The sequence below is a fragment of the Pezoporus occidentalis genome, unplaced genomic scaffold (assembly GCF_034315485.1).
Source record: "Pezoporus occidentalis ecotype Australia unplaced genomic scaffold, CSIRO_AGI_Poc_V1 ctg6, whole genome shotgun sequence".
Lineage (NCBI taxonomy): Eukaryota > Metazoa > Chordata > Aves > Psittaciformes > Psittacidae > Pezoporus > Pezoporus occidentalis.
Window position 1 is genome coordinate 2,633,847 of NW_026915943.1, and position 15,997 is coordinate 2,649,843.

Sequence of the window (15,997 nt, forward strand, 5' to 3'; positions counted from 1 at the left end):
TCACATAAAAAATGCACAGAGGAAGGTCTAAGTTCAGAATGCTCATCTGTTTCAATCAATACCCTGCAGCTAATTCCCAAATTCCTCGTGCCAATAGCTTTTCCACACTAAATGAATACAATTGGTAGAGCTACTTAAACAGTGCTTGAAAAAGCATCCCCTGACACCTTCCAATGCCTAATTAATTCACTGTGTCTCCATATCTTCTATTACCATCTTACTCCAAACTTCTGCCTGCCTGCTTATTTCCTGTTCTGGGATTCTTTTTGCATAAAACAAACAATCCACATGGATTGTGTAATACAAAGAGCAAGTCAATATTTTCTGCTTTTTAAAAGTTACTTTTAAAAGTAAGTCCTTCCTTAAACTGTTGTAGGCATAGACTCTACGCAAAACTCAGGAATAGAACATTCCAGCCCCAGGTATGCCACGTATGGATCTATAGAACACTGGGCAGTATAATGATGAATGGTAATGCCCAGAAGGATTTTAGTCCCATGCCAACCTACAGAATGCAGACTACACACAATGCTGCAGTGTGCTACAATAATCTGACTGGATTCATGCCTCAGACTTAATTACACGTATTTCCTACGAAGCAGGAATGGGCCCCTAGAAGAAGGCTGCACGTCAGAGTGTATGGGTTGTTTTCACATGGAAAATCCTATTGGAAATTCCTACTGTTCACTCCTGTGACTTCAACTGGAGATATTTTATATTGCAGCTGACTCAACAAAGGAATGTCGTGCTTAAAAATTCAAATGCCAAAGCTTCACAGCATTAAGACAAGAGCTCAGTGTGGCTGGGAAGAAAGTTCTCAGGCTGTTTTCAACTGCTCTTTGGTGGTCTGGCATCAAAGTCAATATGTGCACCTTAGAGCATAGGACCATAAGAACCATAAATTAGCTGGCGTGAAGGAGCACTGCTCTACTAAAGTCAAAGGAGTAAAGCCCATTTGCACCAAACACACCATCTCTAATTGATAAGAGGATTCTTACCTTCTCTAAGTAAGTGTAGCTCCATGATTTGCCATCAGCAAAGATCCTGGATGTAATCCTGCCAGACTGATCATACTCCATCCTTTCTGACATTGTGCCCCTCTGAATCCCTGCAATATGTCCTCCTGGGGAGTAGGTGACATTGACCCCATTCAGTCTGCTGCTGGGTGACCACAGGCTGGGCCTCCCTGCCTGGTCATAGAGGATGCGGAGAGTAAACTTGCGGTGGTCATCATAGATCTTCTCTGTCCTTGTCACACGGTCAAAGTCGAGGGACAGCAGGTTTCTGTTGTGAACCTACAGGGTAAAGAGGGAGAATTAGGAAGCTGGAAAGAGTTCAAGTTACAAAGACCACCCTTTTCTTCACCAAATACCTCTTTAGACCATACTGGAGAGTATCCTACATTGCTTCTGTTGACTTCAGTGAGGAGTGAGGCAGAAAACCAGGGTAATTCTGAAACATCACCATGGTGAAGGAATATCGCTCATATCCCAAACCTAGGCTTAGAACTGCTACAGCAGGTGTGATTACAGCCCTACAGAAGACAGAGTGACAACTTGTTGCAAGGAATATTTGCGAGGTGCTCTGCTTCTCAAACCTAGGTTATAGTCTTGCTGCCATGCACATCAAAAATAATGCTTGTAGAAAGAAGATGGATGCTGTGTCAACATAGTAGGAATCAGAGTTTTTCTCTGAGTCTATATACTCAGAGAATATACTGCAGGCACTGGAGGTTGAGCCTTCCCCCTGAGATGAAGTATGGAGGCTTCGACCACTGTAGATGTTACACAGAGAGGGGGGTTTTGTGTGAGAGCTGCAGCTTTAGCTTCATTGTCCTGGGGTTATTCGGTGTTGCATAATTACACTCCTGTTACCTCCACTGCCTCTGCATTTCCAAAGATCAAAGGTATCTACTTCAAAGCTAGGAGCAGGAATACATCCTCATTCAGGGACTGTAGCACAGAGCAACAGAAAAAGAACCTGATAATACAACTTGTGTGCAAGGAGATTCACAAAGGCACATTGCCACAGCAGCAAAGCACTGAGCAAGGATGAAAACCCCACATTCCCAGTACAAGCTTGCCAATGAAGAAAGCTGTTTTGCCGTCCCACCACTTTTAAACCTCTTTCATTTGCTGAACCCCTCTTCTCTAGAAAGAGACTCTTCCTGGGTAAATTTCAAACTCCCTTTGCAGCCCTTTAGCTGAAGGCAATAAACCAGGGTTTGCTGCTTGCTGCAGGGTCTTCAGACCAAGTTATAACACTACCTTATGCCCCTCTGGATAAAGCCAACACTCCTGACCTGAGCACTGTTCTCAGCCCTGGTTTGGCTTTGATCTTGGCCATGGCTTTAGGGTGTATGATTGAATTCCCACTATATTTTGAGGGATGAGGGAGTATCTGAGTGCTAAACAGCAAGAGAAAGGATGGGGTAGAATAAAGAAGGGATTCCTCGGCCCTGGAGGAACAGGAGAGGGAGAGGCAGGACCACTGCAGTGCTTTTGTGCTGCATGGGTCCTTTCCAACCCTAACTGAAGCTTAGAGACACCACAACGTTGGAATTCAAAAGAAGGCACCTCAGGAGCTGGGGAATCAGTGCCCATGATGTAATTACAAGGATGATGTAAGAGGAGGCAAGTGCAACAGTGGTTTTCAATTAATGAAGAACAATGGTAAAAGGCAGGTATGAGTCAAGGGAAGAAGCGTTGTGGAAAACAGATAATGTTCTAATTAAATATGTGCAAAATAGAATGTACATTTGTGATGGAAGAAGGAATCAGCCAACAGCCCGCTGTAACAGGCGAGCTGGAAAATAACTACAAAGCTATCAAGACTCTAAGTACAGATGCACACATAGAGCTAAGAGCATTTTGTTCTCTCAGTGGGCTCTTGCTGCCATAAATAGGGTAACAGAAGTGGCAATGGTTTGCAAAAAAATCAAATCAGGAAGGAACAGCATCTCTGCCTTCCACCTCTTTGCAAGCAGATCCAGCCCAGCAGCTGCAGTTTCTTCTGCTCCTGGTCTCTGCCAAGAGAGCTGGAGACAGCTCTTCCAGGGTTGGGATTGATGTCCAGGCTGACAGTGGTCCCCTGACCTGTGTGCCAGCAGCAGTGCCATTCTCTGTGCTGGAAGGACCAAATAACAGGTCCTCGGATGGCTCTCCAGCTCAGTCCAAATCCCTGTATCCCATTACTGGTGCCCTAAGTCATCCCACTCTCTCCATGCTCTGGCAAGCGATTTCTGCAGGACTAGTTGGAACCAATCTTCCTTTCCATGAGCTTTTAATGATTTGTATTCTCAAACATGGAACCCATCCTTGTTCAACGGCATGTCTTGAATAGAAGGGAATTTTCCACAGCAGAACTGAAAGGGCCACGGGCTTCAGTCCAATAACCATGTGTTATGGTGAGCAGCTAAATAAGGTGATACATCCCCGAGTCCTTAACCTGGAACAGGGTCTGAAAAGCTCCTCCAAAAAGCTTTTGCCCCTCAGAGCATTTGACAAGGCTTGTGATCAGCACAGGATTGAGACAGGGAAAATCTAAATCCCCGGTTCACAGTGTATTTGACATCCCTCTATAATATACGAGAGACTAAATTTAACCCCAGACTCATGTTCCATAATACTTCATTCAATCCCTCAGCTTGCTTTGGGAAAGCAACAGCATAATCACACCATCATCTCTGAGTTCTCCAGTGTTTCCTAGGGAGCTCCTTTAGCTTAAATGATAATTAAACACCATGCCCTGATCTCCCTGGGAGCACAAGAGCACAGAAAGGGAAGCTTTCTCTTGCAAACACTCTGGCAACCTTCAGCAGAGATGGGCAAACAATACTTCTGCAATGAGAGCTCCTGGAGCCAACAACATCCATGTGATAAATGGTTGCCTACAAAGCAATTTCCCCAGTGAATTGCTAAAGCCATTGAGGTGAGCATCTCCAGACCTCAACACCTTGTGGAGGTGATGCTGGGCTGTTCTCATTAGTCAACACACCAGGAGCAGTAGCAGCACATCCCTCCCTGGTCATGCTGGTCCTGGGGAGTGTCTGGTCTTGATGCTACCATTAACCTGCTGCCAAGGTCTTGGGAAAACAAAGTGACTTACAACAGGAGTTTCCATGGTTAAGGGAATAAAAGAGCTGAGCCAGCAGCTCTCTTTTGGCTGTCCTGTTTGCTCCACTGTCAGAGATTACTTTATGTCCTTCTTCATTGAAAAACATCAAGTTTGTTTAAAAAGGAAGGAGTCTGTTCCTTGGAGCTGAATGCACTCACTGCAGATGGACTCTGTGTTGCTGTTGGCCAGTGATGGATTGAATTCATAGCCAGCCAGTTTATGGAGATATCCCACTGCTGGGGACAGTGGATCAGAGCATCACAACTTTCCATGGGGTGTGTGGTATAGAAGAGAAAGGGTCTGCTTTAACATGTAAGAATAAGAATACCCCACAGCTGTGAGAGGAAGGGCCACAGCTCATAAGGTGTGGAACTGCTGGAATAAATCCAGAGGAGGTCATAAGGATGATCAGGGGCTGGAGCAGCTTCTGTATGGAGACAGGCTGAGAAAGTTGGGGCTGTTCAAACTGGAGAAGAGAAGCTGCGTGGAGACCTCAGAGCAGCTTCCAGTGTCTGAAGGGGAACTATAAGGATGCTGGAGAGGGACTCTTCATTAGGGACTGTAGTGACAGGACAAGGGGTAATGGGTTAAAACTTAAACAGGGGAAGTTTAGATTTGATATAAGGAAGAAGTTCTTTATGTGAGGGTGCTGAGGCACTGGAATGGGTTGCCCAGGGAGGTTGCAATGCTCCATCCCTGGCAGTGTTCAAGGCCGGGTTGGACAGAGCCTTGGGTGACATGGCTTAGTGTGAGGTGTCCCTGCCCATGGCAGGGGGATTGGAACTGGATGATCTTAAGGTCCTTTCCAACCCTAACTATTCTATGATTCTATGATTCTATGTGGATCCATGCGATGGCAGAACAAAGAATGTTGGTTTCAGGGAACTCCCTTTTCTATAGTGGCCAGATCCTGTTCTCATCTCAAAGGCTTCACAGAATGGTGCTGCAGCCTTTTTGGGTATGTTCTTTCCCCACGGAGCACCATGTCTTTGCTGCTGTCTCATGTGGGCAGTGGGGGTGAGGGGGGAGGGAAAGCAGTGATTTACTCACACATGGCTGAAAACGATAACATGTCCCCAAATGAACAAAAAACACGTTGAACTTAATTTTCCTCAGCTTCTCCCTTGCCAGGGAAAGCAGCAATTACTGGGAGGTGGGAAGGGGAGAACATGACACATTAAACGTCAGGCAATCCCCAGGGAGGCAATTAGCACCTTGCAGGTTTATGTCTTAGGGGTGCAGATGCTGCCATGCAGGTACAGACAAGCAGCTTAAAACATCTTGTACACCCTCAGCTATTTTGAACCCCTGAACAGAGCCATAACTGAGTCCTTCAACCATGTAAGATGCTCTTCTGCTTCACTAGAAGGGTCCCAATAGGCTCAAAATGTGAATAAATGCTGGCAGATTTATAGGGACATCATTAACCAGCCTGAAAACTCATTTTGCAATGCAGTTTGCAACTGCAGGACAATATTAAAGCAAAGACACATTCTGCTTTTGAATCTACTGTGAGAATTTGGGAAGATAAAACTGACATGGGCAGCTGAGCTGTGGCTAAGAGTGAATGGAAACTGCTTTGAACACCAAATAGCTGCGGCAGATTTCAGCAGGGTCACTCCTTTCAACAGAAAACCTGCCTGAAAATTCCATTTGTTTTTAAAATGAAATAATAAAATAGAATGAAAATACCCCAGACAAACCAATGCAAAGGGATCTGCAGGTACAGACCAGTTCCCACTGAAGGACCAGCTTCAGCTTTCACTACTGTTTTCTTCTGATAGCAGAATAGAGCCTATTGAAACAAGGGGAAAAGAGCAGAGGCTGGGCTGGGGAGGGTGAAGAGCAACACTTGACAAGTGTGAGTGAGGAGAGGTGGGAGAAATCACACCAAGATGCCAGGGGTCACGCAGCAGGGAAGAGGGAGAGGTGAAGAGCAAGGACTGGGAAACATATCGAGAAACCAGAGCATTAACCCTAACCATTCTATGATTAACATTTGCTGCAAAGCTGAAGTGCAACTGAATAGCTGCAATCCTTTTACAGCGGTGGCATTGCGCAGCACTAAGCATCCTTCCCCAAGGCTCTCAATTTGCCAGGTGCTGAGCAGCTTCCCAGGAACCGCTCACCAGCTCATGACTGAGACCAGCAAGGTGCAGGGTGAGTGCACAGGACTTCCTATGACAGGTTATGAGCCTTGCCAAGCAGTTAGCAGGGGGAGATCTTTAAAGAGCCCTGACAAGTCTGCGGTGCAGTGTGTGGAACAAGGTTTTCAAAACACATCAGTCTCAAGCACGGAAAGGACCATTGGGCTGTAGCTGTTTGTAACACTTCACTTAGGGGAGCAATGACAATTGCAATGCACAGCCCTGAGAGCCCAAGTTCAACAGATCAGGAAGCATCAGGAATCTAGATGTTATTCTGAGGCTTCCCTGGAAACATAATCACAGAATGGTTTGGGTTGGAAGGGACCTTAAAGCTCATCCAGCTCCAACCCCTGCCACAGGCAGGGACACCTTCCACTAGAGCAGCTTGCTCCAAGCCCCTGTGTCCAACCTGGCCTTGAACACTGCCAGGGATGGGGCAGCCACAGCTTTCCTGGGCACCCTGTGCCAGCGCCTCAGCACCCTCACAGGGAAGAGCTTCTGCCTAAGAGCTCAGCTCAGTCTCCCCTCTGGCAGGTTAAAGCCATTCCCCTTGGCTTGTCCCTACAGGCTCTTTGCCAAAGCCCCTCTCCAGCTTTCCTGCAGCCCCTTCAGGCACTGGAGCTGCTCTCAGGTCTCCCCTTCAGGAGCCTTCTCTTCTCCAGGCTGACCCAGCCCAGCTCTCTCAGCCTGTCCTCATATGCTTAGAAAACTTTTGGTGCTCAGGTCTATTACTGCCAGCAGCACGGATAGAAAATACCTGCACTAATTGATGCAATATTTTGTAGTTATGATCATCTCTCACTTGCTTAAACGGCCTATCATGATGGTTACACCTGTGATCACACATGGGAGGTCACACAATCCCAGTGATGCAAAGGACTTGTAGGCAAATCATCAATCAATCCTACCTGTGACGGCCAAGAGAACATCAGCACGGATGTGTATATTCAAATCACAAAGGTTGTGTCACTGATAGTGAACAGCTAGTTCTGTGTTCTGCAGCCTCATCCCTATCGCAGACAACACAATCCCTGACCCTTTGTGTCAAGAGACTGAGAACTGCTGAGATGGGAAGTGCAACGCAAAACACTTCTCACTCACCCTCAGCCGACGTCCGAAGACGGTGACCTGCCCTCTCGCTTGCTCCTTCCTCTGCCTCCACTCCACGAGATTGAGGCCGTTGTCGATGGGCAGGGTGACGTTCCTCTTCCCCACCGTGGGGTTGACAGTGCCCGCCAGCAGATGTGGCTCGGTCTGCAGGGCCACCTCCATGCCGTTGGCGAGCATCAGTCTGAGAGAGCCATCGGCGCCGATGTAGTAGCTGTTTCGAACTTGGTCTGAAGACAGAAAAGAGATCTTTTGAAACCCAGTGATAGAGCCCCAGCTTTTCATTAGCCCCCTCAGTCAGGCTTCATCAGCATTTCTGATGGCTGTCACCAAATGCACTCTGTCACTCACCTGTCCCATTCACAGTGAACAGAACATTGGTTTCATCAGTGACGGACAATCTCTTTCATTCTGATGAGGTTCTGCACCTCAAAGCTTTGCAGAAAGGTCTTGCACGAGTTAAAAAAGGCACCAATATAAAATCCATGTAATACCCTAGCAAAGGACACAGCTTCAAACCTTTTCCTCTAGGCTAAACCACTGGGTGGGGGGATGCGCGCTTTAAATCACAGTCTGGATGAAAACTTTCCAAGCTTTCATATCCCCAAGATCCCAATTCCACCACAAGAGATGAAAAAATGGGGCCACCTCCTTGTCTCACCAGTGACAGGAAATTGCACAGTGAGTTAATGCTCACCAGTTCCCCAAACAACAGCCAAACCCCTTTCACTTGGGAAAGCTTTCAGGAGGCAACCAAAGCCCTCGTGTTTGGAAAGAAAGCAGAGGCACTAAGCTCCCACACATCTCCATACGTCTGGCCTCTGCTAGCTCGTGAGAGATCCGCAGCATTTGTAGCCAGGATTTGGGACTTCAGGAGTGGAAGAGGAGAACTTTATCCTTTCCACATCCTTCAGGAATGAGGCAGGCTGAAAGCCCATCCTTTGAATCCCCAGCTGGCGTTTCCCTCTGCAGAGAGAAGGGTAAGAAAGCACAAGGCTTGCTCAGTGCAGAATGGCTTTAAAAGCACATTATACAAAGACTGCCTTATCTGAAGCTCCTCAAAAGATGGAAAATATTACCATTTCTGCCTCCCAGGCTTCCATAAATACCTAATTGTGAATAAAAACACCCATTAAAAATTCATGTCAATTGTTTTTCCATTCTGAAGCAAGCTGGGGTTTGTTCACTCCTTGCTCTGCCCCAGCACAGCAGGAAACGCGATCACAGTGGTATTATCATCTCTTGTCTGGACAAAATAGATCAGCAAAGAGCACAGTGTGGTATCATTAGGAAAGGAAATCTGAAACCAGTTGGTCTTTGCCTATAGTGAGTCTGATCCTGCTCCTGTTGTAGGCAGCTGGAGTCTTGCCACACTGATCACAGCAGGATCACAACTCACTGTACATAGCAGTAATAGTGTCAATCTGCAGTGACACTGGATTTTGCCACTATAAACATACAGCAGTGACCCATAGTGTAGAGCCAAGTATTTTAGCTATGCCACTGAGTACTGAAGTTGATGGGTTTTCAACGTAGACTCCAGCAGGATCAAACCCACTGCATGCTTGGCTCTGCAAACGGAGAGAAGGGGCTGTCACTCTTAGATGCTTGGTTTGTTGAGAAAGTGGCAGGAGATGTGCTTTAAATCAAATCAATGAAATATCTCTGCACAGTTAACATATTCCTCCCTCTGTCACCAGGAAGCAAGGGAAAGTGTGAAGGCCACCATGAAATTCACTGAACTCCCTTTGTGTCCCATAATCAGCACAGAGGGGTTATGGTGGATTGTCACCAGCACTGTGGGGAATTTAAACCCTCCACTTCCAACATTTTCCCAAGAGAAGACTCTTCCCTGGCTTTGGAAGCAACTCCTCAAGGGCTACATGAAATCCAGGGGCCATTGGATGTTGTATTTTATGCTGCTTTGGCTCTAGGGCACTACTGCCCTATTTTGGCTTTGAACAAATGCTCACTTTGTCATTAGTCCAGAGGACAAAATCCCACTGAGGTGCTGAGGTGCCTGCGAGCTGCAGAGGCTCCTAAATCCATCTGACAGGAACCTGTGACCTTCTGAAAATGCCTTCTCAGATCTCACCCATTCACAGTGTGATCCAGCATTCCTGAGAGGTTCACCGAGGATTTGGGAAAGCTAGACAGAGCCGAGTCCATAAGGAAAATGCACGAGCAAAGGGAATCTGCAATATGCATTTTGCTTGGAGAACAGTGGAGAGGGCAAGATGCTCACAGACCTTTAGAATGCCTCCAGCTCCATCCCTGGAGAAGCACTTGGAAGGCAAATTACATTTCAGCTGTGCTTAATACACCCCTGGGCAACTCTTGTTTCAGTTTCTACAGCGCTGCCATGAACAGCTACCCTAGTTTGGGAATTCAGAGTCCCTAGTGCCTGTGGGAAAGCCAGCCTCAGCAGGTCACAGGCCACCTCTGCAGCATTATCCAGACCTTCTCTTTAAATGAGTTTCTTCAGATCCAAGCATTTCCATAACTGTGTACTTCTAAGGACAGTTGAGCTGTTTGTGATGCCACATGTCCTGATGGTAAGAGTGGCCCCGTGCTGGAGGGCAGCACAATGAGGTAATTGACTGTGGCACCATTATCTAACTGTGCCTTCAGCTCCGGGTGTGTAAATCACATCACAGTCAATTATGTCACTAAAGAGCCCCCAACAGTGGGCTCTATTGCTTAATTAGGCTCTTGAGATGAAGCCAACCTCATGCCTGTGCAGTCGCCAGACGTTTCAATGTGAGTGGATGGATGGGGCAGGGTAGAGGTTGGATCTGCTTTGCAGGCTAGAAGTAAAGAGTAAGAAAGACATTGTGTTCCCTCCAGGAATAGTGAGGATGGTTTGAAGGGGCTGGCACCCTCCCAGCTGTCCTTTCCAGAGGCAGGAAAAGCAGTGTTCAGGCATAGGAGGTACTTGCTTTTAGGAAAAGACAAGGGGAGGGATATGCCAGTGATGTGGGAACAAATATGACCCTGGAACACATTGGTCTCACTTGGAGCACTTCATCCCTCATAAGGAGAAATGATGTTTGACACCCCACTGCCATTAGGCACAGGCTAAGAGTGAATAGAGATCTGGGGGGGGGTGAAGAAAGTGGAGTCTGAAAGTCTCCTTTTCTCCAGGCTCTGGGAACAGGAGTGATGGCTCACCCTGACTCTAAGGAGCCTACAGAACTTGCAGATCCAGGCTGGTGTGGTTTGTGCACTACAAATTCTGCTCCTACCAGTATTTCAGCACCTTTCCCCCCTGCTATCAATTCCTCTTTTATTTCCCATTTCAACACCTTTCCTTCACCTCATCAGTGCTCCGCTTCCCCACTTTACCATCACTGGTAGAACTGTGCTCATTTCCAACAGCCACAAACTGGTCCTATGAGTCCTACCCTGACTGCCCATCTCTGTTTCCTCCTTTGTGCCTCTGCACACCAGCCCTTCAGCTCAAACACAGACCTTCTGAGGACAGGGATGGGCATTTTCCTGGATGCTTCCTTAGGGATGCTTGAATAGCCAGGCAATAAGGAATCACAGAGATTCCAGCACCCAGCTAGAAGCCTGTTCCAGGAGAAGAGCTACTGCTAAGTTGGAAGCCATTAAGAGAATAAAGCAAAGGGGCTGGCTGAAAGTACAGCTAGATTTATGCAATCCTTTTTGTTATAACAGGAATGGTGATGATGATGGAGGACTGTACGGCATGAGGGCTGCATGGCAAGGGGACCAGTTGAGAATGAAGCACAAAACAACTGCAGAGCAACCACAGAGTGAGGGAATGTGGCTAAATAGGTGTGAGTGGGCATCTGCAAGAGCATGTAGCGGTGCTAAGGATGCAGGTGAGTTTGGCATTATCAAGATGATGCCTGTTTCCTGATCACAGAATCCCAGACTGGTTTGGGTTGGAAGGGATCTTAAAGCTCATCCAGTTCCAGTCCCCTGCCACAGGCAGGGACACGTTCCACTAGAGCAGCTTGCTCCAAGCCCTGTGTCCAACCTGGCCTTGAACACTGCCAGGGATGGGGCAGCCACAGCTTCTCTGGGCACCCTGTGCCAGTGCCTCAGCACCCTCACAGGGAAGAGCTTCTGCCTAAGAGCTCAGCTCAGTCTCCCCTCTGGCAGGTTAAAGCCATTCCCCTTGGCCTGCCCCTACAGGCCCTTGTCCAAAGCCCCTCTCCAGCTTTCCTGCAGCCCCTTTAGGCACTGGAGCTGCTCTCAGGTCTCCCCTTCAGGAGCCTTCTCTTCTCCAGGCTGACCCAGCCCAGCTCTCTCTGTCTGGCTCCAGAGCAGAGCTGCTCCAGCCCTTGCAGCATCTCCGTGGCCTCCTTTGGACTTGCTCCAACAGCTTCTTATCATTCTTATGTGGGGAATCCCAAGATGATGGATAATCTGTTGTTTCCAGCTTGGTTGAGAGGGTGACAGTGTCCCAACTCACCTTGGAGCAGGGTGTAGAAGGCTCCTGATGCTGACAAATTGGTTGTTATTGTAACATCATCCTTGCTGGAGGTTTCCACCTGGACGTGCACGGAGCTGTCTGTATCACTGCGGAAGCTGCTCACTTGGCCAGTAGGGAAGGTCACGTTGGTGAGGCGGCCGAAGCTGTCGTACCTGAAAGGGAGGAAGGAGTGAAGTCAACAGCATCAACAGAGGAGTGGGATAAGGGAATCATGCTATAAACCAGACACCAAGTCTTGAAGTCTTCACCCAGATTTTTTCCCAGAGAAAAACACATTGTCACTGTCACACTGTGATGAATTTTTGGCTTCATGAGAAGAAAATCACAGCTTTTAGCTGAAGAAAATCAAGCACAGAACAGAAAATGACTAAATAAGCATTAGCTTCTATTTTAACAACATTTCTCCCTTACTCTGCACTGTGCTTCTTACAAGAGTAACTTTATTTCCTATCTATTGTGATGTGACTTGTGGCAAAGCACTGGCCTGTGCACCCTTTCTAGCAAGAGCTAGGAGTTTATGGAGGACACCAACTGTTTTCTCTGGGTGTGTTCTGAGCTCTTCAGCATTTTCCCCCCTTATTTTAGAAACTAATATTAAAGTAGTAGCAAGAGCCTGCCAGATTGGCCACATCAGACAGAGAACTGTCCTTTGTGAACATGGTGTAGAGCCCTGAGCACAGCTGATACCCCAGTGTCTGCCTTATACTGTTCCTAGCACCATCTAGAAGGGCTGGCTTCAAAGTGTAAAAAGGCAGCTCAGTTTTCACCCCTACTGTGTCCTTGGCTTTTCCAATGAGGGAATCAATATAAGCACCATCTGGGATGGTTTCTGTGATGTGGACACTCATGTACCAGGACCCAGATGAAATAAGCTGCATACATTCAGGTCCCACAGCAGTTAACAAACTCAGGGGGAGTATTGAACAGCAAAAAGGAGGAGCAGAAACTTGTGTCTAGAGGCCTTCTGAGCCAACAGAGCCAACAGATCCTCCTGCCTCCCATTTGTGGCACTGCCAAAGTGTGCCTTTGGGTCACAGACTGAGCTCAGAGCAGAGGGCTGGCAAGGGACCTTTGCTGTGAGGCTGTTGTAGATGGAATTCGAGAAGAGCAGGATGCTCTACTGGCTTATCTCTGCAGAGCTGCTGGATCTTCAGATGAGACGGACCTTCATGGAAGGGATATTTATATAGTTTTGGAGAAACAGGAGAAAAATTCCAGCTAAAGCAATCAGTGATGAGTGTTTGACTTCTTCCATATCATTTAAGAATGATTTATATGATATATAAGAAGATCATATCAAGAAAATATGATCTTGGGGATACCAAGTGACTGGTGGGTGAGCAGAGAGGACTCATTCTTCTGCAATACCCACTGGGGAGCCTTTGATAGAGCGCAGTGTCCAGTGAAGGCAGCACTCCTCAGAATGATGAACTAATGTAAATGATACATTAGGGATAGCAGCTTAGAAATCATGATCTAAGAAGGAAAGCCCCCCACCCCCCAAAAAAAAAAAGGGTTAATTTAGAAGAGGGGGGACAAGGACAAGGGAAGATGACACCCTGACAATGCTTGCTCTGAAGAGGATTATAATGAATCGTTCATCACATCTACTGAGGATGTGACAAGAAGTAATCAGCTTCAATGGAAACAGGGAAGATTCAGATCAGAAGCTGGAGAACATTTTCCAGGCCTCTGGTTGCTCCAAGCAATACATGGAGCACTGGAAACCCCATTGCTCAATGTTTTTAAGGGTAGAGGAGAGAAATGTGTTAGGGAGGGTCTGGGTATAGCTGATCAGACTTTGGAGGGAGCAGTGGTTGAGGAACTCTTGATCCTCCTCTTCAGGATTACTCTGAGGTGGGGAATAAAACCCCAGCTAAATAAAAAAACCCTAAACAAACAAGGGAAGGGAAAAGGGAAATGGAAGGGAAAGGAAAAGGTGAAGAAGGGGAAAGAAATGCACTCTTGAACTGCAATCTGTGAGGGACTCAGGTGCAGCCATTGGACTGACTGCAATACACATGAAAAGAAATCCATCTCCTCTTCCATTCTCAATCCATTTCCAGATCCATACACAGCGCTGGTACTCTGCTTCCGACAATACCTTGTCAGTGCCTTAGTGTGAGGAAGGGCTGGTTGAAAAAGTGATTTTTGCCCAATTTTAATACTTAGTGCATAGTGACTAAGGGGGTGAGCTCATTGCAAGTGTCTCCATCCCTTGGGTTTGGAGCTTTTCTTGCCCATTGGGCAGAAGGGGAGGTAGGAAGGAAGAAGAAAGCATTTGGCCCTCCATGGTGTCAGCCTATCAGTCAAAGGATTATCCAAGCATGGGGGACAGGGCAGCCTTGCCCTTTCCCTCCAAGCTCTTGGCAATCAATCAGCCACTTGTGCAATGGAAAAGAGGGAATGGGATGAATTCAGGACTGCATTGCAGGAGTTTGGCAGAGACCAGTTACAGCTTTTCCAAGCGTCCAGCAGCACGCAGCTTGGATTCAAACTGAATCTCCTTGCAAGAGCCAGGACTAATGTGCTCTCAGCACCGAACACTTTGCTCCATGCTTGTGGGTGTCCTGTTTGCACTGACATAGTATGTGCTTTGTGCTTTCTCCACAGTCATCTGCACATCTCCTCCCAGAACAGTGAGTTTTAAACTGGAAACATCACAGGTGATGATATCTTTACCCCTTCTGCTGAAACAGGACACAAGGGACATGATTTAGTCTCTCCTTCAAGCTGAGAAAACATTGCTAAAGGTGTGCTGTGTAACACCCCAAATTCTTTCTACCATGACATTAAGAGTCCTATATATAAACCAGTCTGAACTGTAAAGGTAGACACAGACCTCACATGCTCCGAACGTTAAGGAGGATGGATATGAATTTGGCACCTTGGTGGTATCAGCAGGACTTATTTATCTTGCTCTATTTATACTTTAAATAATGAGCTGCTCCTGAAATGGAGCCTGATTCACCCCTTAAAGTCATAGCACAAAACCTGCATGTGCTGCACTGAAGTCTAAGGGGCGACTTTGGTGTAATTCAGGTGCAAGTGTGAAAGGAGGTCTGCGGATGAGGGAAAGAAGGAGAGCAACAGCCAGGATGGGGGCAGAGAGCTCGTCCATGGGAGCTATTTCATGTAAGTGTTGAGTCAATGCCTTGTGAGTCACGTTTTATCCTAACTGAATGACACTCAGCACCATGCTGAGAGTCACCAGAAACCCTGTACTCTACTCAAGCCCTCCTTTGGTGCTCCAAAGAAAGCCTCAAAAACCTGTGGATGCCCAGTTTAACAGCCCCAGGCATGAAAGAGTGTGATGGTGCCTAGCCCTCTGCACACAGGTTTCTCTTTTAAAGTCAAAATAACCAAGTACAATACATTTATTTTACACACTTCCATTTTTACAGCTGTACAACACTTACACTATAGGGAAGAACTTCACCAAGCAAGGACTTCCATTTGGGACTTCAGATCCTGAGAAGCAAGGCTCTTTTTGGGCCAGAACAGCCTGGAATGGTGTGCTGGAATTGGTTTAAGGTGTCTGCACATGTACCTTAGACTTTTGGCACCTATTTAGTCACCCCATTAGCCTCCATCACAAGTAACCTGGACCATCTGTGTTTTATGCCTTTGCAAGAGCTGCTGCCCCTCTGCCAAGCAGCGAAGAAGGGACTCGCTTTGGGGGTGACAGCTCCCCTATTTGAAGCTGCAAGGATGTCATACGTTACACAGGCAGGAATGGGAGAAGGCAGCACAACTGCAGTGTTCCCATTGCTGTTATTATTCTTATCTGGTGGCAGATGAAGTGTAAAACACCCATGTCCAGAGAAAAAACTCCTTTTAGCCAGCCCAATGGAAAAGGAGCTTCGGGAAGCCAGGTAGCATGGATACACACAGCATTTTTCCTCTCAGGACTGGAGCATTTCCCCCTTTTCCCTTCATTTAGATCACACAGCACATACCTGATATCATCTGTCACATACCCCCAGTCTCCCTGGATGCTTGAAGGCTTGCACATCCCAAAGAGATAATGTGCTTCATGAGTTAAATGAGGTGGTTCCTTCTACCTCTGCTTTCAGCCCTGTAAAGGCATTTCTAGGGCACATTCTTAGCTTGGAAAGGCCAAGTGCCTGGCTCATATATAGCTGCAGGTGTGCCCTGGTAT

The 15,997-nt window shown here is 47.1% G+C and overlaps 2 protein-coding genes across 12 annotated transcripts in view; both read right to left on the reverse strand.

The window, feature by feature from the left end:
- The window catches only part of NARS2 (asparaginyl-tRNA synthetase 2, mitochondrial), a 221,125-nt gene that overhangs the window by 158,894 nt on the left and 46,234 nt on the right, over positions 1 to 15,997 (reverse strand). The gene's annotated exons all lie outside the window — the stretch shown is intronic.
- The window catches only part of TENM4 (teneurin transmembrane protein 4), a 1,625,418-nt gene that overhangs the window by 18,559 nt on the left and 1,590,862 nt on the right, over positions 1 to 15,997 (reverse strand). For all 11 annotated transcript variants that reach the window (XM_062639041.1, XM_062639042.1, XM_062639047.1 and 8 more), the window contains 3 exons: positions 11,815 to 11,987; positions 7,365 to 7,600; positions 999 to 1,295 (listed from right to left, as the gene is read on the reverse strand). In XM_062639041.1, the coding sequence (XP_062495025.1) occupies positions 999 to 1,295; positions 7,365 to 7,600; positions 11,815 to 11,987 (706 nt within the window). The remainder of the gene's footprint in view (positions 1 to 998; positions 1,296 to 7,364; positions 7,601 to 11,814; positions 11,988 to 15,997) is intronic.